A 27,539-nucleotide genomic window follows, 5' to 3' on the forward strand; every position below is an offset into this window, starting at 1 on the left:
AGCCTGAGAATGGCAGCCAGGGTTGAATTCCGTTTGTGCCTGTTCCCTGCCTCCCCTTGCCCCACCCTTACCTGCTGGTTATTTTCTCATTATGCACATGGTGTGTCCCTGCCTGCTCTTCCCACCCAAAGAAGAGAGAAAACCGGTGGACTGATTGATCTGCTGTGATTCTTTGTTATGTGGTGACCAAATCTTGGTCAGAGCAATCCAGGAACTTTCCTGAACAACTGTAAAATAATAAAATTATTTTCAGAATCAAAAATTGTGGCGGCGTGTACATGTGTACGAACGAGTGTATGTATACACAGGGGTCGTTGTACAAGTGCCTGTGTGCCATGCTGGGGAAGGAAGGTACGTAGGGGGAGGGGGGCAGGGCAGCCAGGGATGGATTCAGGGTAGTGACCTCTACCTATTCAGGCTTCCTTCTCCCTGCCCACACCAGTTAATGATGGCATGTGTCATTAGACCCCAGGGTAATGAAGTGGAATGAGGAAATTCATTCTAGTACTGAGCCAAACAAACTGGCCTTAAGGCCTGAGATTCATGCCGTTGGGGCTGGGCCTGAGAGAATGCTTATCTGATGTATACTGAAACATCAGACCCCTAAGAATCCATGTGGGTGGGCCTGGGGCAGGGGAGGGAAGTCTAATAGGGTATAGCAGAATAAGCAGTACTGTAATTTTTATATTAAGTTACTGGCTAGGAAAAGCTAACTTTATCAAAGTACAGTAAGTGAATTGCACTAAGGTTTTCTGGCCCCAAAGCCCATGCTGTTTCCATGTGCTGTAATTTCGCTGTCTCATTAGAAATGGATGTGGGACATTTGCGAAGGAGAGAGAGGGTTTCTTGGTGTCATCTCTGATAAAATTCTATGGTTTCTCTAAAGAACTGTCTGGTGTGTCACAATATCTGGTCTGATCATTCCCCTTTCTGATACTGAATTCAGATTCCAAGTGATCTAAAAGAACTTTTCCCCCTCTACAAAATTTGCTGTTCCTTAAAATAATTTTACTGCCGCCACAATAAGTAGGTCATGAAGTAGGGAAGATGAATACACTACCACCGCCCCCACTAAACTGGCAGAGAATCCTTAAGAAGTGACTGAAGTCTTAGTATTTCTTTTTTTTTTTTTTTTGTCTTAGTATTTCCAATGCAGAAATCACCTCCGCTGTATCTCAGACAACTCTCATCTAGTCTGCTTGAGTCCACTGAGGAACTCAAAACTGAGCAAATCAGATTGGAACTCCACATCGGCAGGGTTAGGAGAGACCAGGTCAGATATAGTAACAAACACTCCCAAGTTTTAGTAGCTAAAACAGCAAAGATTACTATTTAGTTACTTGTGTTGTCATTCTCGGTTGGGGGACCCTCTCACTTGGTGACCCAGGCTGCCAGAGGAGCCGTTCAAGAGCTGCAGTTTGCCTTGCTGAGCAGTGGCTTGCACTGGTCTTAAAGTCTCCACCGGAGAGTGATGTATTTCACTTCTCACACTTAATTGGCCAGAGTAAGTCACCTGAGCAAGTCTGACTTCAAGAGGGAAGGGAGGGGCTGCAAATCTTGAGCAGTAATACAAGATGCCACAAAACCTTCCCCCATCTGGTACTATCTAGTTCTTTCAGACTTCCTGCTAACTAGAACCAAATCTTTCAACTAGTTATTAGTTCAGACTCCTCATTATCCCCTAAATAATCTCTGAAACTTTCCCCCTCCATGTCTTGCCTTTCCCCTGTGACTTACTGTCTTATAATTCAACCGATCAGTGTTTATTTGAATATCTGTATGCAAATCTCAGTTCTAAGTGCTATGGGTAATGTAGAATTGAGTTTCTTTTTAAATCTTACCCTTCAAAATCCACATAAAAATCACTTTTTCCCCACTTAGCCTTTCTTGATTATTTCACACCAATTACTTTTACCACAAATTCCTTATAACAGATGTAACTGCCCACCTATTTAGGACATGAATGCTGCTCTACAGGCTTCTTTTCTGTATTTTCTGGTTGAATGTGTTGCATCCCTGACGAGATATAAACTCTTAAGAGTAAGAACAGCATTTTTCATAACTTCCCTGTGACTCTCAGAACCTTGCAAAAGACTAGGCACAGAGGCAGAGGCATTTAATCCTTTTTTTTTTTTTTTTTAAGTGCCTAAGCAGAAGGAACTGACTCAAACTTCAGGAAGTAACTGTGAGGACAGGGTGTCAGGAAATGACAGAAAACCTGAATACGGAACTGAAGCAGCAGCTCAGAGCTTCTTGCTCTGAAGTGGCAGCACAGAGAGGGAGCCCAGTGACGACGTGAAAAGCTGGGGGCTTAGAGCAGACACTCGCACTATTGGAGGTGGGTACTCTGAGCAATGGGAAAGTTGGGGAGCACTGGGCAAGAGCTGAATTGAGGGGAACCTACCTGGCTCTTAGTCCTCGGCGAAAGACGAAGTCATTTCTAGTAGGCTCTTGACCTTTTATGGCCAGAGGCCTGGGGGTGAGTAGTTGTGGGTAATGAACATCTGGGGATAGAAACAGAAATGGGGGTCAGGAGCCCAGGGCACAGGATTCAGCAGCATCTGGGACTCCCTAATTTCTACTGACAATCTACAACTCCCTCCTAAGTAAGGCCTGTTGCTCCTAGGCACTGAGGTGGGAGGAGGGCCACAGGAGATGAAGACAAAGTCTCTGTCCTTGGAGAGCAAGCATATGGTCTAGCAGAGAGACAGAACTCACATCAGAGACATTGTGACAGAGCAGGAAGTAGTTGCTCCTGCATGCCAGTGCTGAGCACAAGTGCAGATGGAGGCCCGATGAAGGCATGATGGTTTGACTAGGGCTGGTTTCTGTGAGTGTAGGATCACGTAATTCCAGAATGTCAGAAATGAAGGGGACTGGATGAATTAGCTAGGTTAATCTCTTCATTTATTTTCCACTGGGGAAAACAGTATCAAAGATATTGGATGATTTACCAAACTAATATTTAAAATTGCATACCATGGTACCTGACAAGTAAGTACATATCCTGTGCCGATTCCCTTACCCCTGTTCCCACAGGTGCTTAGTAGTAGAGCTGGGGTGATCTTCTGAATCAAGGTCCATGTACTTTACTGATGCTACAAGGCAGCCTTGTGATAAGACCCTTGATTGTGCGCAATCCTGGGAATCAGTCCTCACCAAGTTAATCCCCACTCCCATACCTCTAATGGCACCTCTCACTTTCCTATTTCTGGCCAGTAACTCAAGGACACCAAATAGTCTCTGTATCAGAAACTTCCCTTTGTTTCAAAAATACATGGGGATAAGAGGTTTTTGGGTGTTAGGCTCAGGTCTCAGAGGTATAGCAGGAAAGAGGAGAAGACCATCAGTCCTCGTTAGTTCCTTTTTGATCATGAATATTTCAGAGACTTCTCCTTTCCATTTTCTGTATAAAGTTATTTTATCAAAAAGAAGCTCAGGAGCCAGGACCAGAAACTTCTCCACCTTCCCCCCATCCATAATTGTTGCCCTGTAGGAGAAGGCAGTTTTTTGGGCAGGGGCTCATCCCGAGGTATAGCTGATTCAGCCAATACTTCTCCACTGTCCTCTTTGCATCTCTTTAATCAACCTTCCCCCAAATTTCCTTGGGCTAGTTGGTTTCCAAGGAGATTTTCAAAGAACGTGGAGAAAGATGGAGTTTTGAAGTGGAAAGGAAAATCAGAGACTCTGATGGCCTGCATGGAGACACTATGGAGTCCTAGGAGCAGTTGTAAGAGGGGCTCATTTGGGAGACAGTGAAGAGCATAGGAAAAAACAGCAGTGGAATGAGGAATCCAAGGAAGGATGGGCAAGGGAGTTGCCAGCTAGCTAGTGGTACCAGGGTCAAGAGGTCTCAGTGTTCCCCAGAGCAGATAAGCATTGTTCATGGTTTCCTCTTCACATGGAGATCCAGGATCCCATAGATACAGAGCAACTTGCTGCTCCTCATGCATAATTGGCAGGGCTAGTGGAAACACAGGGGAATGCCACAGTGGAAAAGCAGTTTGGCTCCCCTTCATACTAGTGTTCTCAAAATATTTCTTAATTATTTACTTAGTTAATAACAATCTAATAACTCTTAATGTTCAAAATAAGGGATTTATTACATGTTATTTTTTGAACCAGCTATCTTCCTTAGAAATAGAACTGAACATTTTTTAAAAATTAAAGAATAGGTGATTCATTTCCAGCAAATGATGTTTCTCTAACGTGTCATTCAGGGTAGGAATTTCAGCCAATTGCTCTACTGACTTCATGCACCTGTTCAGTAGCTGCTCTTAAAATGGAGAGGGGACAGGAACTTGCACTAGAGTTGGGATTTTCTCTATAGAATTTTGCAGGTTGTAGAGAGGAGTATAGATGTTCACTTTATTAGGATGGACCAATAACATTTCAACAGCTATAACAGGAGTCATATGTGGAAACCTGAGTGGGATGGTGCTGTACTTCTAGTGCTCCTCATTGATTTCCACTTTAAGCTACTTCGCAGCTAGCCTAGTGACTCAAATGAATGATTCCAGTAGTTTTGACACACAGGTTATTTTTTTAAGATTTATGTATTTATTTATGATAGACATAGAGAGAGAGGCAGGGACACAGGAGGAGGGAGAAGCAGGCTCCATGCCGGGAGCCTGACGTGGGACTCCATCCCGGGACTCCAGGATCGCACCCTGGGCCAAAGGCAGATGCTAAACTGCTGAGCCACCCAGGGATCCCCAACACGCAGGTTATTTAACATTACCTACACCCATGATAACTTCTCTCCAGACTCATTAGGCCTAGGCCACATTAGTTTGCCTTGAATAAATCCTCCCTGCTCCTGTAACAGAGCAAATAGCAAAAGTATTTTCCTAAAACTTCCATTTGCTTTGCCTCAACTTCTATTTTATTCTAAGAAAAAATAGCAAAACCATTGGACTGCTACACCATTGACTTCAGCATTCTTGTTTTCCCTCTTCTTGATTTTCTCTCCCTAATTATTCCCCTCTCTGTCACCCTCAGATGTGGAAGTCTGTAGTAGGGCATGATGTATCTGTCTCCGTGGAGACCCAGGGTGATGATTGGGACACAGACCCTGACTTTGTGGTGAGTTTGGGAATAGCTTTGCTTGGAAAATCAATAAAAGGTAGAGGTGGGGAGGATGAAGCAGAGGCATCTGGGCCACTCTGTCACCTTCAAGGGGGCTTAAAAAGGACAATCTGGTACTGAAATAGCCCTAATGGTGGAACTGACTAGTAGGACAGTTGGCTGCCCTGAGTGGGGCATGCATGATAGTTAATGTTAAGGATGGAAGGGAACAGGTGTAGAAGAGTATGACATTGTGATTGAGAGGCTGTGACAACCTATGGTGAAGGTGGAGTGGAGGTTAACCTGGCTCTCCTTGGGCCTGTGAGCCAGGATATGAGCTAGACCTCTGTAATTTATGGGATTCAGTAGTTGTGGAAGACCTGAAGAGGAAAGTAAGAGGGATGTGGAGCAGAAGGGGAGGTTTCAGGGTCCACCAGTTTAATTTAAACATAGCAGGGGGGTGGTAAGGTCGGGTAAATGTAAGGAAGGGTCTGAGTAAAGACCCTGCTGAGTCTGAATAAAGATCCTCAGTAAAGATCCTGACTTTACTTTTACAAGAAGTAAAGAGGAGGCAGTATATACAGGACCTGGGGGCCATGTGTGTCAGCTGCATGGCCTCTCTCAGTGTGGCACATCTCTTGCCATCACTTATTGCTGAATGCTGTCTTTTGCAGAATGACATCTCTGAGAAGGAGCAACGGTGGGGAGCCAAGACCATTGAGGGCTCTGGACGCACAGAGCATATCAAGTAGGTGCCAAAAGGACTAAGGTGCAGGAAAAGGATGTGGGAAGAGACTGAAAAAAACTAGAAAACTCAGGGGAAGGTGAGGGAAGAAGGAAGGAGGGAGTAAACGTCTATGCGTCTATTTCTCAAATCTGTCCCTATGTGTATCTTTGTATATTTCTGTTTCATGTCTCTCCTCTTACCCCCCCCCAATTTTATTCTCTTATTTCTAAAAACTATGCTATTTCCCTCAGTGGGTCTATTATAAGGGATTGGAGAGGACGTAGCTCAAATACTGAGGTTGTGTCACTTTATATTCAGATAAAGATAAGTGTGTGTCTAGAAGGTAGGTGACTTCAGATGGACCAGAAAGGATTCAGTAAAACATTGGTAAACAACTCAGAATATTGTAAGCAGAGGACAATATTAGGTTGTATCTGGCCTAGATGATTTTTAAAATAAAAATTTGAATTTGGCTACTTGACAGAAGCTGGAAACCATGAATGGTAATATGAAGAAATGTAACACTAGGGAAACCAGTTGGTTAAAACTATTTTAGTAATGGTATTTAGGGGTCTTAAAGATTATAGCCCAATATTTTATCAGAAATAAAGGCAAAACAATAAAACACGTACACTGTAAGAGAAAAGGAACTTACATAGCCAAAGGTTTCTGTGGTATATATTATATATTCGAACTGGAAGTTTCCTTCTCTCCATGGATTGTTCGGAATCATCTAACCATGGCCATCTGCTTTGGCTTCTGCTATTATGTCAGAATGTTGAATATGAGTAGCAAGGTAGACATAATAAATAACAAAAGCAAAAATTAACAATTACATGCAAATTGGCAAAATTAATACAGCTTAAAACCCCATTTTAACTACCCACCCACACTGTAACAACAGTGTTTTTATCTCTTTTCCCCCTAGTTTTAAAAAAATGTCAGTGGATGGCCACGTTGCACAAACAACACACTATGAAAATTTGGCATGTGTTTATATAATTTGATAATATTCAAAACTATGCATTATTGTTTGACCAGACATAATAGTTTATCTTAAGTAAATGTAATGAATACTGTTTTTAAACAAACCAAACAATACTGGAAGCAGTTGGAAAAATGAAAAAAATAATGGAATAGGGTCTTGCAGGAAGTTTCTTGATGCTCATTTGCAGGCTCATAGATTAAAAAAAAATTAAAAGGATCCTTTCCTAAGCTGTCCTGAGTAAAGGATACTCAGCCCTAGCATCCTGAGAACTGTTAAGAGGAACATACAAATGCTCCTTATACCTTTCCCTAACCAGTGCCCGTCTCATGCATAGTAGGAGCAGAGCATTTTAAGGAGGACTCCCAAATCTTTGCCATGATCTTAGAGAAACAGCTTGAGTTTGGGTATCAGATAGATTTAGGATCAACTGACAGCCCTGCAGCTACAAGTGATGTGAATTTAGACATAGAACACATCCGAATCTCAGCTTATTTATCAAATGAAGATAATAATGTCTACCCTGCAGAATATGGTTAGAATTCAGTGGGCTAACATGTATCAACTTGCTAGTGCAGTATTTAGCACCTCTTAAGCGTTTCAATAATATTTCTCTTGCTTGTTAATGTAGATTAGTTTAAATGAGTTTTTCTTTCTAAAAACCTAGCATAAGCTTGTAAAAAAAATGACAGTCTTTTTCCTTCCTAAGTGGTGTTTACCCGGATTGTTGTGTTACATAATTCTGTATATCCATTACCCTGTCTGTTAACTCTTGGAATCATAAAGTGTAGTGACCTTGGATGTTACCTTGTTAGCCTAACTGGATCACTATATGATAGCATAAATGATGGAAACATTTACACAAAAACCCACTCCCCTCCCCCGTTTACCAAAGCTACCAATGTGTAAAGCCCCATCTCTGCTAGTAGCTAGCCAGGTGACCAATGGACAAGTCATTTTTCTCTCTGATTTTTTTGTTTTCCTGCTGGGATCAAAAAGACCTCTGGGATCAAGAGGACCTTCCATTAGTGTAACTTTCTAATATTCTGGGATCTTCTCTAGCTAGTGTGGGCTAAGCCAATTTTTAAGGTCAAGTGGGAATCACTAAGGGCTTTAGAAAGGAGGGGGAAATTGGAGAGAACAGTAGCAGCAGAGTTGAGATCACTCAGAGCAGGAAAAGGAAGTGATTGTGGTTCTCACTAATCTCACTACCTTCCCCTACATCATAATCTTTCTTTTTAAAGTCTGCCTAAAGTATATTTAGTTTGGGGAGTGGCTTGGTAATTCAGTGACTAGCTCATATGATAGGTTCCATCCCTCATTTCTCATATAGAGGCATACGGGCCGGGCAGCTCCAGGCAACCTAGTGTTCCAAGGACTCTGACCCTTTCCTCCTGCTGCTGCTTCTTTTTTTCTGGTGATTTTGTTTATTTATTCATGAGAAACAGAGAGAGAGAGAGGCAGAGACATAGGCAGAGGGGAAGCAGGCTCCCTGCTGGGACCCTAATGCGGGACTCGTGGCAGATGCTCAACCACTGAGCCACCCAGGTGTCCCTTCCTCCAGCTTCTGCCACTCTTGCTCTATCATGCGCATGTCAGTATATCCCATGTCCATCCCTGGCTGGGTGTAAACACTGAGCTGCCTCTTGTCACTATACATTAGTCTTGCCTGTTCCAGAATTTTATGTAAGTGCAATAATACCGAATGCATTCTTTTATGTCTGTTTTCTTTCATTCAACACAATTTTTTGAGATCTATCCATGGTCTTTGCATACCAGTCCCTTTTTAAAAAGATTTTATTTAAATTCAATTTAGTTAACATATAGTATAGTATTAGTATCAGGGTTAGAATTTAGTGATTCATCAGTTAAATATACTACCCAGTACTCATTACATCATGTGCCCTCCTTAATGTCCATCACCCAATTACCCCATCACCATATCACCCTCAGTTTGTTCCCTAAAGTTAAGAATCTCTTATGGCTTGCCTCCTTCTCTGTGTATTAGACTTTTGTTCTTTTTAACTGTCAAGTAATTTCCCATTGTATGGATATACCATAGTTTATTTTATCCATTACCTTACTGATGGACATCTGGGTTGTTGACAATTTGGGACTATTGCAAATAAAGCTGTCATGAACGTTTGGGTCCAAATCTTTTTGTTGACACATATTTTTGTTTCTCTTGTGAAATACCTTGGAATAGAATTGCTAAGTCATATAGTGTGTATTTTTTTTTAATTACCACTGTTTTCTGAAAGGAATTTACCATTTTTTATTCCTATCAATAATGTATGGATTTCAATTGCTCCACATCCTTGTCTACACTTGAAATTGTTAGTATTTTTAATTTTTACCATTCTTGTGGGTATGTGGTGATTTTGACTTGTATTTTTTGATGTCTAATTTTATTGAGCATCTTGCTATGTGTCATTCATGTATCTTTATTTAAAGTATCTGTTCAAATCTTTTCCTCACTTTCAAAGTAGATCATTTCTATTGTTATTGAGTTTTAAGGGCTTTTTATATATTCTTTTATAGTCTTTTGTGAGATATGTGTTATACAAATATTTCCTTCCAGCTTAAACTTGTCTTTTCATTTTCTTAATGGCATCTTTTGAGGATCAGAAGATAGTAATTCTAATGAAGTCTATTTTTTCAAACAATATTTTGACTAACACTTTATATACCTGATGAACTTCCATCTACTCCTTCAAATTGTGAAGGTTTTCTCTTATATTTTGTTCTAAAAGATTTATAGGTTTAGCTTTTACATTTACATTTAAACCTATGACCTATTTCAAAGTTGCTTTTGTGTACAGTGTGAGGCAAAGATTGAGGTTCACCTTTTTTGAATGGATATTTTATTATTCCAACATCATAAGATGTTCATTGGGGCATATGGATGGCTCAGTTGGTTTCACATATGACTCTTGATTTCAGCTCAGATAATGATCTTAGGGTCATGAGATAGAGTCCCATTTAGGGCTTGTGCTGGGCATGGAGACTGCATAAGATTCTCTCCCTCTCACCCTACCCCTCCCCATATCTCAAAAAAGTCTGTTCTTTCTCCATTTACTTACATAGTATCTTTGACCATATACATACAGGTATATTTCCATAGTATTTTTTAAAAATCTTTTTGTCAACCTTGAACTATACCATACTGCACTGATTATTGTAGCTTTATAATATGTCATAAAGTCATATCCTCTAAATTTGCCTCCCTTAAAAAAAACTATACTAACCCAGAACTTTACATTTCATTTATTTATTTTTAAAAATATTTTATTTAAATTCAATTTGCCAACATATAGTATAACACCCAGTGCTCATCTCATCATGAGCCCTCCTTAGTGCCCGTCATCCAGTCACCACATCCCCCCACCCACCTCCTTTTCTGCAACCCTTTGTTTCCCAGAGTTAGGAGTCTCTCATGGTTTGTTTTCCTCTAATTTCTCCCATTCATTTTAGAATAAAAAGTCAATTCCTATAAAAATGCCTGTTCATATTTTGGTTGAAATTCATTGAATCTGTAGATTATTTTAGAGAAAATTGATAGCTTAATGATTTTGAATTTTCCTGTCTATGAACATGTATTTATCTAGGTCTTCTTTAATTTTTTAGAAATATTTTTCAGTGTTCAGGTCTTGGACATATTTTGTTACACTGATGCTAAAATATTTCATGTGATGATAAATGGTATTTATTTTTAGCTTTTAATTAATTCCAAATGTCCACGCTGGTATAGTCATACCTCAATGATATTGCAGGTTTGGCTCCAGATCCTCACAATAAAGTAAATATTGTAATAAAGCAAGTCAGATGAATGTTTTTATTCATTCAGTGCATATAAAATTTATGCTTACATTATATTGTAGTCTACTAAGTGTATATAGCATTATGTCTAAAATATGTACATACCTTAATTTAAAAACACTTTATTGCTAAAAAAAAATGCTAAGCGTCATCTGAACATCCTGTGAGTCATAATCTTTTTGCTGGTGGAGGATCTTGCCTTCATGTTGATGGCTTCTAACTGATCAAGGTGATAGTTGCTAAAGTTGGGGTGACTGTGGTAATTTCTATGGCAAAATTTTGTGCCAAAATTGGAAGATTGCTACATTGATTGACACTTCCTTTCATCAATGATTTCCCTGTAGCATGCAACACTGTTTGATAGCATTTTACCCACAGTAGAGCTTTTTTCAAAATTGGAATCAATCCTTTCAAAACCTGCCACCTGCTTTATCATGTAAGTTTATATAATATTCTAAATCCTTTGGTATCATTTCAATAGTTTTCACAGCATCTTCACCAGGAGTACATTTCGTCTCAAGAAACCACTTTCTTTGCTTGTCTGTAAGAAGCAACTGTTCATCCATTAAAGTTCTATCACGAGATAACAGTTCAGTCACATCCTCAGGCTCCACTTCTAATTCTAGTTCTCTTGCTGCTTGCCCTACATTTGCAGTTAATTCCTCCACTGAAGTCTTGAACCCCTCAAATTCGTCCATGATGGTTGGATGCAACTTCCTCTAAACTCCTATTAATGTTGATATTTTGATCTCTCCCTGCGAATTATGAATGTTCTTAATGGCACATAGAAGGATGAATCTGTTCCAGAAGGTTTTCAGTGTACTTTGCCCAGATCCATCAGAGGAAGCACTATCAGGGCAGCTATAGCCTCACAAGACATATTTATTAGATAATAAGACTTGAAAGATGAAATTTACTCCTTGATCTATGGGCAGCAGAATGGATTTGTGTCAGCAGGCATGAAAGTGATATTAATCATGTGCATCTCCATCAAAGCTCTTGGATGACCAGGTACATTGTCATTGAGCAGTGATATTTTGAAAGGAATCTTTCTGAGCTGTAGGTCTCAACAGTGGACCTAAAATATTCAGTAAACCATGTTGTAAACACATGCTATCTATCATCCAGGGTTGTTCTTCCATTTGTAGAGCACAGCAGAATAGATTTAGCATAATTCTTAAGGGCTCCAGGATTTTCAGAATGGTAAATAAGCATTGGTTTCAGCTTAAAATCATCAGCTGCCTTAGCCCTTAACAAGAGAGTCAAACTCTCGTTTGAAACTTTGAAGCTGGGCTGACTTCTACTCTTGAGCTGTGAGAGTCCTAGATGCCAACTTCTTTCAAAATAAGGCTTAGTTATCCACACTGAAAAATCTATTGTTTAGTGTAGCCACCTTCATGATTGATCTGAGCTAGGTCTTCTGGACAACTTGCTGCAGATTCTACATCAGCACTTGCTGCTTCCCCTTGTACTTTTATGGAGATGGCTTCTTCCCTTAAACCTCATGAGCCAACCTCTGCTAGCTTCCAACTTTTCTTCTGCAGCTTCCTCACCTCTCTCAGCCTTCATAGAATTAAAGAGAGTTAGGGCCTTGCTCTGAATTAGGGTTTGGCTTAAGGGAGTGTTGTCATTGGTTTGATCTTGTATCCATATCTCTCAAATGTTCTCCAAATCAGCAATAAGGCTGGTTCACTATCTTATCACTCATATTTTCACTGGAGTAGTGCTTTTAATTTCCTTTAAGGACTCTTCCTTTTTATTCACAACTTGGCTAATTGTTTGGTGCAAGTGGCCTAGCTCTGGGCCTATGCTGGCTTTTGACATGCCCTCCTCATGAAACTTAATCATTTCTAGCTTTTGATTTAGAGTGAGAGACATGTGATTCTTCCTTTTACTCAAACACTTAGAGGCTATTGTAGGCTTATTAATTGGCCTGATTTCAATGTTGTGTCTCAGGGATTAGGGAGGCCTGAGGAGAGAGAGAGAGAGAGAAATGGCTCATTGGTGAAACAGTCAGAACATACCCAACATTTATGAATTAAGTTTACCATCTTATATTGGTATGGTCCATGATGCCCCAAAAACAATTACAATAGTAACATCAGAGATCACTGATCATGGATCACCATAGCAATTATAATAATATATAATAATAATGAAAAACTATGAAATATTGTGCAAATTACCAAAAAGTGACACAGATACATGAAGTGAGCAAATGGTGTTGGAAAAATGGTACCAATGAACTCACTTAATGTAGGGTTGCCACAAATTTTCAGTGGGTTAAAAACACAATATCTGCAAAGTGTAGATGATATTGAAGGGCTTCTAAAATGAGTTATGCCTGTATGTAGAAATGAAGTTGATTTTGATAGTGACCTTATATCCTATGAACTTGCCAACTGTACTTAATAGTTCTAGTAGCACATTTGGTGAATTCTTTAGGATTTTCTACATCTATGATCATCTGTGGATAAAATCTTAATCTGTGTGACTCACCTTTGTGCTTTTACTTTTGTAACAAAAACAAAAAGATCAGTTCCTTCCCCTAATTCATCTTTAAGGTCCTGGGTTTCCCTTGGTTCTATAAACTACATTGCTTTGCCAAATCCAAGGTATTTTAAAACTTAAAATAGGCATCTGAGCATCAGTGTGTCAAAAGTTTCTTATGTATGCCACTTAGCACATTGAATTGTAACTTTTTATATTTCTTCCAACTGACCACTATCTCCATATACATTAAGCATCTTTGTATCCTCAGAGCCTAACAGTGCCTTATACTCAAAGGTTTATTGAGTGAAGGAGTAATACAATTAAGACCTATTTAGAGTGGCTATATTATATATATATATATATGTTATTGCAAATATATACATATATATGTATATATATGTGTGTACATATATATATATATTTTAATATATAGAAGTCCGTCTTCTTTGGCCCCAACATTTTTATTTAAATTGTATTATTTATTGGCATGATCTTCTGATTAGCCTTGCGGTTAATCCATAAGGTGGAAATTCCTGAATCTCATTTTTAAATCCCTTTTAAAAACTTGTTTTAATTATAATATAGTTATGACTCATGTGGCGATCATTGGGTTCGTTAAAACTTTGCACATTTTCCTCATTTAAAAGTAATTTTTAAGCCCCATTTTCTTCTTTCTTCATCTGAATATTTTGGTTGGGAAATAACAGTTATTTACATGTTCTTGGAACCAATCGCTTTTTTGACACAGACATTTCTAAAGTGTCAGTGTTGTTGAACTAGCAACACAGGATCTCTGCCTCCACTGCTGCCAGAGGGTTTAGAGCAGGCACGGAACAGATGGTTCTTCCAGCACTTAGCTTATTTCATCTGGTTCCAAGCCAGCTTTCTAAAATTAACTATGACTAAAGCTGAGAAGGCTTTTAAAAAAGACTTTTGGTGGGCTTATACTACAAGGCCACCAGATGGATCTATTCTCCCATGAAAGAAGAGAATTTCTGCTGTGGAGTGGCCATTCTACCTATAACCAATGTACCTAGTTTTCTGGAGCAGGTGAAGTCCCAGTAACATTACTGTCTCAATTCTATAAACCTCTGTTTCTTGCTGCAGGAAGTCAAAATTTTTTATTAAGGGTTCTCTTACCCAAATGTTTCTAAGAATCCCCAGAGATGCTTATATGTGTTCAGATATCAGTCCTGATTGTCACTCATTGATGCTAGTGCTGGTGCTGAGCTATTACTTCATATCCTCAGGGCAAACAGATACGCAGAGGTGTTCTCTATCCTCATGGTGAAGATGAAAGTGAAGTAAGAAGGAGAATGAATGCCTCCTTTTGGTGTTACAGTCTCTTAGGGACAGAGGTGTCCCAAATCAAGGTTATTTGAGCCTTAAAGTATCACAATAATTAGTGATGAGTGAAATTTATTAGTTTTTTAAACATCTCTGATAATGGCTTTATTTTTAAATTATTCTTCATGCAGGTAGATTTTTTATTTTAATTTTTTTATTTTATTTATTTTATTTTAATTCAACTTAGTTAACATATAGTGTATTATTAGTTTCAGGGGTAGAATGTAGTGATTCATAACACCCAGTGCTCATTCCATCAAATGCCCAACACCCAGTTACTCCACTCCTTCCACCCTTCCAGCAACTCTCAGCTTATTCCCTATAGTTAAGAGTCCCTTAGGTTTGCCTCTCACTCTGTTTTTATCTTATTTTATTTTTCCTTCCCATCCCCTATGTTCTCTGTTTTGTTTCTTTTTTTTTTATAAATTAATTTTTATTGGTGTTCAATTTACCAACATACAGAATAACACCCAGTGCTCATCCCGTCGAGTGTCCCCCTCCATGCCCGTCACCCATTCACCCCCACCCCCCGCCCTCCTCCCCTTCCACCACCCCTAGTTCATTTCCCAGAGTTAGGAGTCTTTATGTTGTTTCTTAAGTTCCATATATGAGTGAAATAATATGCTATTTGTCTTTCTCTGACTTATTTTGTTTAGCATAATACCCTCTAGTTCTATCCATGTTGTTGCAAATGGCAAAATTTCCTTCTTTGTGATGGCTGAGTAATATTCCATAATATATATTATATACATAATATATATATTCTCCAAGTATTGTCCATACAAATTGTTTCTTAGTTTTGCTATTATATACAGTGTTTCAGTGCACAGTATCAGACATTAAGCCTTGCCATGCTTAAAATTATTTCCTTGGGGTAGACTCTCAGGACTAGAATGTATGGGTAAAAGGGTATATAAATATTTTTGTGCTTTTTTAAAGAGAATATCTAAAGCTAGAAAGCATACCCATTTAGAAGGAAAATAACTTCCTAGTTACTAGAATATAATTGGCACCACTGTCCTCTAATATTTAGGACGATGAAAAATGTGACAAATATCAGAAGATTAATTTAGTGGGCAAAATAACGGACTGGAAAAAGTATTATTGGCTTATGAAAAGTTTAAATCACACTATATAGTATGTAGGCCACACTAATCTCTTACTCCCAAACCCAGTATTGATATACTTTGGGGGCTCAGATTTTTGGTAAAAATAAGCAATACCTCTTAGGATTTCCATTTTTCTGGGAAGGATAATTCATTGACTTTCAGTGCTAGATGAGTCTCTGTCATGTGTTTACTTCCAGCATCCACCAGCTGAGGAACAAAGTATCAGAGGAACATGATATTCTCAAGAAGAAGGAGATGGAATCAGGGCCCAAAGCATCCCATGGGTACGGAGGTCGATTTGGGGTGGAAAGAGACCGAATGGACAAGGTAAGTTGAAAGGAAGATATTTGCTTAAAGACAAAAGATGGATTGGTTCATTTATTGGTATTATGGTTCAAAACTTATTCAAAAGTACAGTTTTCATTTGGGCTTTAAAATAGAATGTCCCCATATTATTTGTATATTTTTTTCGTGATTCCAACACATAAAATATAAATGGTGGAAAACAGGATTCAAAAATTTAAAAAAGAGTGGCCCACAGTAGGCCAGCCATACTGTAACTCCTAGACTAAGGAGACAGGGTCACAATTAGAGAAATAAAAAAATCTGTTTTAAAATCATTTACTGCTTGTAAATGCTTGTGTGTTATGCTGATGTTGCAACTTATCATTATTTTCTTTACTGTGTATTTAGTGTTCTTTTTGTATATATATTATACTTTATATGATGTGCACATGTGAAAAATATTGATGTTAATTTAATTTTTAGATACCTTCAAATATGAATATTGTTTTCCTTTATCCATTAACTACTATAAAAGTATGATAAAAGTACTTATATTATAAATCAGTTTCCATTGATTTTCCTCACCTCAAAGATAGAGATATATATGCCCATAACAAAAAACATTTTATCTCCAAGGAGAAAAAAAAAATCTATCCAGTGAAAGCCCTTAGTTCACCCTCAAGAAGTATTTTGTTTTGTCATTGTATAAAGTGCAACATAGGCTTATATTCTTTACAAAATTCCTAGGAAAAAAACTAAGATAAGCATTCATTCGTTCTTAAATTCACAAGCAAATCTGACCTACACAGACCTAAAAATACTGCAAAAGATGTTCCCAGGAGCTCATACAGGGCAGTGTTTCATATCAGTCTCTGTTGATAATGTTTATCCCAGCATGAGCTTGGAACAGGAGGAAGGAAAAGCTTTTTAATTTCTTTTTGGTTGGGACTCTGCAAGGTATCATTATTTGGTTTGAGGTACTACCCAAATTCCAAATTTTAAAAGTATCCATATCTAAATATTAAAAGAGATATACCTTTCAAAACCAAATAGAAAATAAAACAATAGATGGAGTAAAAAGTGGGGGGAAATAGGAAACTTATATGCCCTCTTGGACTACTTGCAGTATTATCTGCCAACCCCCTTTGGTGTCGAGTCAGTCACTGTTAAATATCAGGGCTCAGCTGGCTCTTCTGAAATTTGATGGACACCCAGGAACAAAGATCCAAAACAAAAGCACCTGGCTGTTTTCATGAAATACGCAATCTCAGTTGGAGCATTAATTAAGTCAGTCCCCCTTGATCTCTCTTCGATAACTACCTCATTCTATTTTGACCCATATGTCCCTTGTCATTAGCTTTCTTTTTGTTTTTTGTTTAAACACTGTTCTGTCTACTTTGTCTCTATCCTTGGGATTGCCAGTCCATCCGATAGGAGTTTCCTGAATGATGAGTTCCTAATGGTATTAAGGAAGACTTAGGATGTGCAAGCTTCCAGAAAAAGTAATCTTGTTCTCCCCTATCACCTATTCTCTGTGTGATAAACCCATGGAGGCTATGAGAGTGACCCAGAATTGAATTTGTTCTATTCTCACATTCCAACCCATGTCTGCATTATTTCTTTTTTTTTCTTCAAATTTTTATTTAAATTCAAGTTAGATTACATACAGTGTTGTATTGGTTTCAGGGGTAGAATGTAGTGATTCATCAGTTGCAGTGATTCACCCAGTACTCATTCCATCAAATACCCTCCTTAATGCCCATCACCCAGTTACCCTGTCCCTCCACCTATCTCTCCTCCAGAGCCCTCAGTTTGTTCCCTATATATAAGAGTCTCTTACGTCCTTCACTCATTCCATCTGATTTTTTTTTAGAGTGCTGTGGGCCATGAATATGTCGCTGAGGTGGAGAAGCACTCTTCTCAGACTGATGCTGCCAGAGGCTTTGGTGGCAAATATGGAGTTGAGAAGGACAGGGCAGACAAGGTAAGTCTCTCCCAATGCTACCCAGCTCACATCATGTGGGATTTATCAACACTCACCATTTAATGTGGGCCTATGTTTCTCCTAAAGAGGGAGAGGGCAGTGGACTTAGGTGGGTTCATCATGATGATAGCTCCCATAACCTTCCTTAGCAAATTCCTTGGTGCCACTCTGGGAAGCCACATGCTGAGCTGAATAGTGTTAATTTAAATGAGAAAAAGAGTCTCAAGCTCTGTTTAGAAAAGAAATCCATCAAATCATTGATTTTTATTATGCCTGTATGTATGAAGAAAGAGGAGGGAAATTTCAAAAGTCCTCTTTTGGTCAAATATTAAAATGTTATAATTATTTATACCTTTCAGGAGAACACAGATGTTAGCTTAAGTATTATTACCACAGCAGCAAATAATTGAGTACAACAGCTAATTAGGGTTATAATGTTTTTAGAAGGTAGAGGTTACTTTTCACAGGATTTAGCACCAAATCCTTGAAGTCCAGGGGTTTTAAAGATGCCTCTGTACAAAAAAGTAGTTTTAAAAAGAGGAGAAAAGGCACAGTACAATTAAAATTATAGAGTGGTCAGGAGAGTACCATTGATAACTCATTAATGTTCTCATTTCACACCTGAGTAGATCAGACTCTTTTTTTAAGGATTTATTTATTTGAGAGAGAGTAGAAGGAAGATGAGAGAGAGAGAGAAAGAGAGAGTCCCAAACAGACTGCACTGAGTATGGAGCCAGAGGTAGAGCTCGATCTAATGACCCTGAGGTCATGACTTAAGCAAAAACCAAGGGTCAGATGCCCACCCCACAGCACCACCCCAGGTGCCTGAGTTCAGACTCGCTGATCCTATTTTTTATGGGTAGAATAGTGTCTCTTCCCTTGTAGCTGCATACAGGGAGGATATTTCCTTCACAGCTAGCTGAGACTTTCTTTTTACCTGCAGTTGTTAATTAGGTGGGCCTGAATCCTTAAAGCTAAGTATTAGAATATTATTTGCATTGTAGGGTATCGGCAGAAAAGTTCAAAATTACTGTAATGAAAAGGAAAAATACAGAAGGTAATTTTTTAAGGCATAATGGAATATGGAGCATGGAATGTTCTTCTCTAACGAGGATGGGATTTCCCTTCCATCTCACCTTTGCCTGATCTCTCATTGCTCTTTCTTTCATCTGCCTCATGCGCCACAGAGGGAATCACCTAAACAATCAGTGTGTCATGTAAATTAAGAAACCATACATACTAATAGCCCTTGAGATGGAAAATCTAGTCTTGCTTGGAGACCCAAGGTCCTGAGCTAGATGGGGATGCAGCTATGTGATGATGTTAGGTATTAGCTAACATATCCAGGCCTGAAGCAGCTAGGGCCCAAGTTCTCCCAGTTGCCTCTCCTCCCACCAAAATACATCTCTGGGTTTCCCCTGCCACTTAGAGAAAGAGAAGAGGTGTGGTATATATAATACATTAGGAATGGGATAATATTTCTTACATGTGCATAGTGCTTTATAGTTTACAAGGTACTTTTCTAGCTGTTATTTTAGTTTCATGAGAATTAGGAAGAAAAGCACTAATTTACTGAATGACACAATACAAATACTTTATATACGTTGCCCCACTTAGTACCCACAATATCATTTCTCTCATTTTATAGTTGAGGCAAATAAAGCAGGTTTGCCTATTTTTATTTCATATTTGAGGTGACTGGGGCTCAGTGATATAAAGGATATGCTTAAGTTAAACAACCATAAATAGGGAAGGTGAGGTTGGATTTTGAATCTAGAGCTAATGAACCTACGGAGCGCAAGTTCATTGCTCTGTAGCATACAGCCACTACACCAGCCTGCCGGTCAGGGTTCTTGTCTGTTTCTAGGTTAAACCCCCATTCTCAGCCCTGAGCTCTTGTAAACTAGCTTCTGGCCTGAGCTAGGGGTACGAGTGTGTGAGGGAGGGGAAAAACTGTCAGTTCCAATTCTAACTAATCCACTCTCCTTTTCTCTGTAGTCTGCAGTTGGTTTTGATTACAAAGGAGAAGTGGAGAAGCACGCATCTCAGAAAGGCAAGGACCCTGCACTTCAGCCTTAGCAACCTGATTGACCTGTTCTACTCAGACTTCACCTCCCAACAGCTGTCATCAACTCCCTTTAGTTGCAGGCACAGTTCCCCACTATTTTATTTTTTTAAATCCAAGCATGTACTTGCTTCTTTCTTATTTACCTTCTTCTAGGAGATTGATCAAGTTTTCTTTAGTTCCCCTTCCCTCTAATGGATTGAAAATAAGGTATTCTACTACTTTATTTTAGGACGTAGTCCCTAGATTTTAACATTCATCTTTGACTTAAGTTTAAAATTAATCACTGTCTCTTCCTAGTAATAAAGGAAATGTAGAATAAGTTAATTACATTCCTTCTACATCCTACATTCTTAGTGCCAACTGGCCAATTGTTGTTGCTCAGTATAAGGATTTTGTGTTTTAAACCCCACAAAAATGAATCATTATTATTATTTAGTGAATACTTATTTAAGTTGACCAACATATTTACCAAGTATCTGGTGCATCACTGTTTATTGTATCTGTTTCCTCTTTTCTTCTATTTTCTTCTTACTAAAGTATGTCCTTTGATAATTCTTCCAGTGAGAGCCTATGAAAAAACTCCCAGGCTTTGTCTAAAATATACATTTTGTTTCATTCTTCATTGCTATTTTCCCATCATCACTTTGAGTATATTATTTCATCCTTTTTGGCATCTCTCTTGTGGAGTCTAACTCTTGTTCCTTTGTAGGTAACATGTCTTGTCTCTCTGTTCTGTTTGTTTTTTTTGTTTTTTTTTTTCATGAAAAGTTTTTTTTTTCTCTCTCTGATACCCTCAGATATATCTAGGTGTTGGATCTATTTCTCTTATCCTACATGAGACTAACCAGTTCTCTTCAACCTGAGAAATAACTTTCATTATAGAAAGTTCTCAGGCCTGTTGTCTTGGGATAGTGCTTCTTCTCTTTTCTCTTTTATCCCTTCTTCTGGAACTCATATTGATGAATATTGAAGATTTTCATTCTCATTTGATTGTCTCTCTCTTTTTTATTTTTATTTTATTTTTTAAGTGCAGTGGTGAGGGGGAGAGGGAGAGGGAGAATCTTAAGCAAGTTCCATGCCCAGTACAGAACTCGATGCAGGGCTTGATCTCATGATCCTGAGATCATGACCTGAACTGAAATCAAGAGTCAGATGCTTACTTTCCTAAGCCATCCAGGTACTCCAACCATATGGTCTACCTTGGTGAATGTTCTATGTGCATAAAAAAACTATATTCTGCAGTTTGGGGATATAATGTTCTGTAAATGTTAATTAGGTTTTGTTAGTTGTTAATGTTGTTTGGGCCTTCTATAATTTTAGATTATTTTTGTCTAAACATTCTTTCAAATAACGTAAGAAGAGTGCTAAAATTTTCATCTAGGATCACATATTTTTCTATTTTTCTTTGTTTCTGTCAGTTTTTGCTTCATGAGTTTTGATTCTGTTAATAGATTATACCAGCATACATATTCCTCATTAATGATGATTTGTTCTCTTGTTTTTGTGTTATATTTATATATTTATCTCTTATAATGCATTTTGTATTGAGGTCTACTTTGTCTGATATTCTTGCCATCTTTCTGATGCATATTCTTTCTTTAGTATATATTTTTCTAGGTCAACATTAATTTCCCAGCTTAGAATTCCTGTGTAATATAAATAGTATAAAACTGGATATTTACATTCTACATACTCAGGATAGGCCTGGAGTTTCCAAGTTCCATAGGTAAAATTTCCCCCTACCAAATGCTGAACAAACTACAACCCCCTTCACCATTTCCCTGAACAAATGAATAGAATTTTTCTAGAACTCTTTTATAGAAGTGGGCAGACTTCCATTTCTTGTTCCCCAGCCCGCTGTTCTCATCCTAATCCCTAGGGACTAAATTTGGGATTTAAAACACCCTTGGGATTTCTGAGTTAGTTCATAATTGCCTTCATATTTTTGGCTTTGATTCATCTATTTGCTTCTGGAGCCAGGATATTTTTTTTTCTTTTTTTCTTGAGCTTCACTACAAAAGAAAAAAAAGAAGTTATATTTTAGCAGACATTTCTAAGTGTTTATATGGGAATAGGAACAGGCATAAATTTCATATGCCTGTTTTCATATGTATCTGCCTTTTTTCTCCTGAAAGTCTCTCTTTACATTCTCTATACTTTCACCTCCCCTGAAGAAGGGAGAAAATTGAAACGATCTTCTCATTTTGGGATGGAGGTAAAGGAGGAGAGGAAAGGAGTGAACAGTGTTGAATTACAGCTTACAAACGATGACTTAGGATACTTGTTTCTTGTGAATCTACCTAGATCCTAGCCCTGCTCTTTTCCCAGGCCCTTATCCCTCTGCATGCGTTCCTCCTGACTTCTCTCTTCCACAGCACATTCCTGTGGGCTTAGAGCAGGCTCTCATGACTCCTCCTTCCACCATAGATTACTCTCATGGCTTTGGAGGCCGCTATGGTATAGAGAAGGATAAACGGGACAAGGCAGCTCTGGGATATGACTACAAGGGAGAAACAGAGAAACACGAGTCCCAAAGAGGTAAGTTGGGTTGGAGAGGAAGAAGGTCTCAGAGTAGCATAAAGTCTGCCTTCCTTCCTTTCTGGAAGCTGACATAGAGGATCCAGAATACAGAGGTATAGATGTTCAGAGTATGTGGTGGTATAAAGGGTAAGTGTACGTATGTATGTAGGGGTGGGGGCAGACACCAGGAGGACAGAGAAGAAAACAGCAAGATTAGGAGCAGGACAGAGGAGACCAAAGAGAAAGGGTCACTGAGGAAAGGGTAAACTCAGATGGGCAGGGTGATGACAAGTGGGTGGTTTGGTTATGAGTCTCACAGGCCCCCATGACTCACAAGGACAGAGAGGTCTCTCTCTGGGACACATAAGGGATGGCTGGATGGCTCTCCTTATTTTTTCGCATTTCTTCTCTGTATTCCTTCCTTTTCTCTTACTTCTCTCTTTTTTATCTTCCCCTCTTCACATCTCTCTCCTGTCCTTTCTCTCTCAGTCCTTTTCTGCCTATTCCCATCCATGCTTCTCTCTATCCTCTGATTCTCATACTTCCTCATTCATCTCTGTTTTCCACATTCCTGTCTTCTGGTCTTTCTTCCTATAAAATCCTCTACCTACATATTCCTAGCATTTTAACTCTTCTTATGACTCTCAAACCTTTGTGTTCTGCAGATTATGCCAAGGGCTTTGGTGGTCAATATGGAATCCAGAAGGACCGAGTGGATAAGGTAAAGCATCAGCACACCAATATCTTTTTTTTAATAAAGATTTCTATTTATTTATTCATGAGAGAGAGAGAGAGAGAGAGAGAGAGAGAGGCAGAGACACAGGCAGAGGGAGAAGCAGGCTCCATGCAGCGAGCCTGATGTGAGACTTGACCCTGGGTCCCCAGGATCACACCCTGGGCTGAAGGTGGCGCTAAACCGCCGAGCCACCAGGCCTGCCCAGCACACTCAATATCTTGAGAAGTCCCTAAACTGCTCCTAAAGTACCTTGAGATAGGAAAAGCTAAGTGTCCTGAGCTGTCATCCTATACTCCCCTTTGACTGCTTTCAGCATTTAATGGGCAAGTCTTCTGCAGCCTGAGCTTTAACTAAGGAAAATGGAGCCAGAGAGAGACAAACACAGATACGTTTTAGGGAAAGGTGGTGTTTGAAATTTCATTGATTATTAGGCATTGCTTAATTCAATCTATAATCTCTTCCCACTCCATTCACATCAGTTCTCCTTCATGTATTGGCTGGGGCCATGCTGCATTCTAGGCAACTGGACTTAGAGATGTGAGATGCTATGTACTCTGGGCTTTCAAAAGGGAGAGCTGAGCCCACCAAGTTAGAACTTCTTTATCCCTCTCTCTGCTGCAAAATAACAATATTGAAATACCCTGTTTAACTATTGACCATCACATGGTCAGAGATACCTCCTATGGGGGCCTCAATCCCCAATACTGACTCTGGGTCATTATCATTCCCTTCTCCTCCCCACACTGCATATACTCTTCTCTCTTCAGAGCGCTGTTGGCTTCAATGAAATGGAGGCCCCAACCACAGCTTATAAAAAGACGACACCCATAGAGGCTGGTGAGTCTTAACTCCTTTTCTCTATGTTCCTCAACCACCTCTCCCTTCTCATTCTTTCTTATGCCTAGATACCTCCTCCATACCTTTAACTACCTAGACTAGCTGAGATAGACTTGATATTTCCAGATCCTCTCTCCTAAAACAAAAACAAAAACAAACAAACAAACTAGGTTAAGTGGATATAGATAAAGAGTGACACTGGAAAGGTACTATAAGCTGATAACACAGGGAAGGAGGGATAGGGAGTCATTTGGGAAGAATACAGAAGGATAAGAGCTTGCAATGAGGGAAGAGACGGTGGGTGGTGGTCAGAGGGCATACAGATTTAAGGAATGTGGATAGAGAAGGATGTTGATTAGGGGAGCAAGGCTTATAATTTAGAAAGGACAAAAGTCTGAGATTGCATGGCCTGGCTATATGGAAATCTGGGCTTTAGGGCTACATCCTCCTCCTATAATCCCCTAGTTCCTCCATTAATACCTCTTTACTTTTCTTCCCATGAGTCCCTCTCCATCTGCTCTCTGCCTGGATATTTAACCAATTCCTTTTCTTCCTTTAGTGCCATCCCCCACCCCTGAGCCAAGACAATACTAATTCTTCTTGCCTGTGTCTGCAGCTTCCAGTGGTGCCCGTGGCTTGAAGGCAAAATTTGAGTCTATGGCTGAGGAGAAGAGGAAGCGAGAGGAAGAAGAAAAGGCACAGCAGATAGCCAGGCAGCAACAGGAGAGAAAGGCTCTGAAAAAGATGAGCCACGAGGCTCAGCAGCCAGTGAACACTGTGCGAGAGCCGGAGGTGCCAGCCCCACTGCCCAAGAAAATCTCCTCAGATGTGAGTGCTTGACCTTCTGGGATTCACATCCAAGATTCCTTGCCCAGATAGGAGCCTAAGAAGTCCAAATCATTGATAGAAAATAAGGCATGGGCCTCCCTGGTTTTAGGCAAAGTCTATAACTTCTATCTCTTCTTTAGGATGATTTCAGTCTAAATGATTGGGCCTCATATATACCAAAATGTTAGGGGGAAAAATCCCAGATGTACATATACCAAGATTGCATATTTGGCTGTGAAGCCAGTCACTGCTGCAGGAACAAGGGGGAAGGAGCTATCACTTCAGGTGGGAGCCCATCTTGAGAGGTGATTGATTTGGATTGGAAGAGACAGCAAGGGGTATTCCGGGTCAGTATAAGAGAGAACACTGAGGTCTGCATACTTACCAGAGAGATGCTTTATTCTCCCCAGGCCTGGCCTCCAGCAGGGAGCTCTCCATCATCTGAGCCTGAGCCTGTGAGAACCAGTGCAGAACGCCCAGTGCCTGCCCTGCCCTTGCTTCAGAATCCCCCAGAGGTAAGCAGAGCCCCAAAGATTCTCTGCCCCTTCCTCATCTCATGTCCTAGGAAGGTGGGCCCTATAAAGTGACCAACCATCCTGGTTTGTCTGGTACCGTCCTGGTCTTAGCACTGAAAGTCTTGCATTCTGGGGATCGCCCGGTCCTGGGCAGACCAGGACAGTTGGTCAATCCTAGCTGTGGGATTCCCAAAGATGCGAGTTTGCTTCAGTGCTTTCCTGGTCACTCAGTGAATCAGACTTGCTTTCCATTTCCCTCTTCTCACACATTTCACATTTCCCTCCTATTGCCTCTTGGCAGGCGTTTTGAGTGGGTGGGTATGGGAGGAAGTTGAGGAATGAAGATGGATAAAAGACTAGGTTCCCTAGGAGAGGCTGTTAGATGGAGGCAAGGATAGAGGGTAGAAGTGGTAGGACGGTGATGGGTGGGGTATTAGCAGTCCTCCATAGGGAGGTTTTAGAGAGGCAGCTCCTGTTGTAGAAATCCCTCTGATCCACACCATCTCTTCCCAGGATGAGGAGCCCCCGGCTTTGCCTCCTAGGACTCTGGAAGGCCTACAGCTCGAGGAAGAGCCAGTGTATGAAGCAGAGCCTGAGCCTGAGCCTAAGCCTGAGCCTGAGCCTGAGCCCGCGGCTGAGCCTGAGAATGACTATGAGGATGTTGGAGACATAGACATACGTCAAGAGGATGGTGAAGCAGATGGGGACTATGAGGATGTGCTCGAAGTTCAGAGTCCCTCTTGTCCTACTCCGGCTGGTGAGTGGTGGGGGAGAAACAGCTCCTGAACTGGGTCTAGTCCAGGGGCGAGTAAGAGGAAGAATTCCCCCATTACCCAAAAGGACCTGCTATCCTTCTCCATGTTGGTGAGACCATGTTTATATCTCTCATTATGCAGAATCATCTGGCTACCCAGCTGGGACTGGAACAGGGATCTCAGCGATAGCCCTGTATGATTACCAAGGAGGTAGGTTTGGAGTGGCCTGAGGGGTCTAGTGCCTGGAGGCCCTTACTACAAGAAAGGAAGGTGGATTCTGAGGGTCAGGGAAGGACTAGCCTTGGCATCAAGAATAGCCCATTTCCCTCCCTGAAGTTTACCATGGGCACAGAAGTGGAAGGATTATTGTCTGACCATCCTAATACTCCGTAAATTGCCTCCCCAGAGGGAAGTGATGAAATTTCCTTTGATCCTGATGACATCATCACTGACATCGAGATGGTGGATGAGGGCTGGTGGCGGGGACGTTGCCATGGCCACTTTGGACTCTTTCCTGCAAATTATGTCAAGCTTCTCCAGTAACGGGCCCTCCTTGTCTTCTGCACTGTGACTTCCCATGTCCAGAGTGATTCTGCATCCGCCTGTGCCCCATTCCTGCTGCAAATATCATGAGTTGCTTGATATTCTAGACAGACTTTCCTCTCCTTCTCCACTAGGGGTTGAGGCAGAGACAGCATGAGAAAGGGGTGGGCCTTCCCCTCAGCGTACTCTCGACCCTAGATGAATTCATGGATGTTTCTCTTGTGGTCCTTCCTCCTTCCCTGTGAATGCTCCCTCAAGTACCCCAAGTTCTGCCTTGCTCTGTTTGTGAGCTCTGAACATCCTGGTTTGCTTACATGGGAAGGTATATCTAGTTTGCCTTTCCTTTTCCACAGAGATATATTTTTTTAAGTCTTCTCTCTGTCCAGTCTTAAATCAGAAATAAAATGGGACTATGATTCATCTCCATGCTGAGGTAAATAGTACTTTTTACACAGCCCTCAATGGCCCTACTCTCATGCCTCCAATTCTCCTTTCCTCTTTCAGGCATATCTAGAGGACTCCTTCCTGCCACTGCCCATTGCCCTGCACCCCGGATATCAAGGGGTGGGCCTTTTCCTTAGACTGTACTTAGACCCAGTCCAAAACAGGTTGACCTGGAAAATAGCAGTAAGGTGAGGGGCCAGGGGACAAGGAAGGGTTCACAGTAAGGCAGTTAAACTTCTACTGGCTTCAGCAGTTGTGAGAGGCCAGCCACCTTCTGCCTGGGAATAATGACTACACTCTTTTAGGACATGATCTTGAGGAATAAACACAAATTGGGGGATTGAAAGGAGGCACAGGGAGATTTTGTCAATTAAAAAAGAAAAAAGAAAAAAAATAGAAAAAAGACTAAAGCTAAAGGACCACATACTCCAACGAGTTGCTACGAGGATTGAGGGTCAGAGACAGTGGCCTCTACAA

At 40.2% G+C, this 27,539-nt stretch overlaps 1 protein-coding gene across 1 annotated transcript; it reads left to right on the forward strand.

Moving 5' to 3' along the window:
- Nucleotides 1-2,225: 2,225 nt before the first annotated feature.
- On the forward strand, nt 2,226-27,044 carry HCLS1 (hematopoietic cell-specific Lyn substrate 1). Its single transcript, XM_055316191.1, has 14 exons — nt 2,226-2,338; nt 5,002-5,085; nt 5,742-5,815; nt 15,745-15,874; nt 17,706-17,816; nt 19,815-19,869; nt 22,312-22,422; nt 23,070-23,125; nt 23,908-23,977; nt 24,594-24,805; nt 25,216-25,320; nt 25,834-26,077; nt 26,217-26,285; nt 26,482-27,044. The coding sequence occupies exons 2-14, from the start codon at nt 5,002-5,004 to the stop codon at nt 26,616-26,618; spliced, it is 1,458 nt and encodes a 485-aa protein (XP_055172166.1). The 5' UTR covers nt 2,226-2,338; the 3' UTR covers nt 26,619-27,044.
- The last annotated feature ends 495 nt before the right edge of the window (nt 27,045-27,539 follow it).

Source organism: Nyctereutes procyonoides, unplaced genomic scaffold (genome assembly GCF_905146905.1).
Source record: "Nyctereutes procyonoides isolate TBG_1078 unplaced genomic scaffold, NYPRO_anot_genome, whole genome shotgun sequence".
NCBI classification, from domain to species: domain Eukaryota; kingdom Metazoa; phylum Chordata; class Mammalia; order Carnivora; family Canidae; genus Nyctereutes; species Nyctereutes procyonoides.

Bases quoted from the DNA above. Each gene is read 5' to 3' on its own strand.
- HCLS1 (XM_055316191.1), top strand. From the start codon at position 5,002: ATGTGGAAGTCTGTAGTAGGGCATGATGTATCTGTCTCCGTGGAGACC. The intron at 5,816-15,744 runs GTAGGTGCCAAA...GTTTACTTCCAG, and splicing joins GGACGCACAGAGCATATCAA to CATCCACCAGCTGAGGAACA. The intron at 26,286-26,481 runs GTAGGTTTGGAG...TTGCCTCCCCAG, and splicing joins CCTGTATGATTACCAAGGAG to AGGGAAGTGATGAAATTTCC.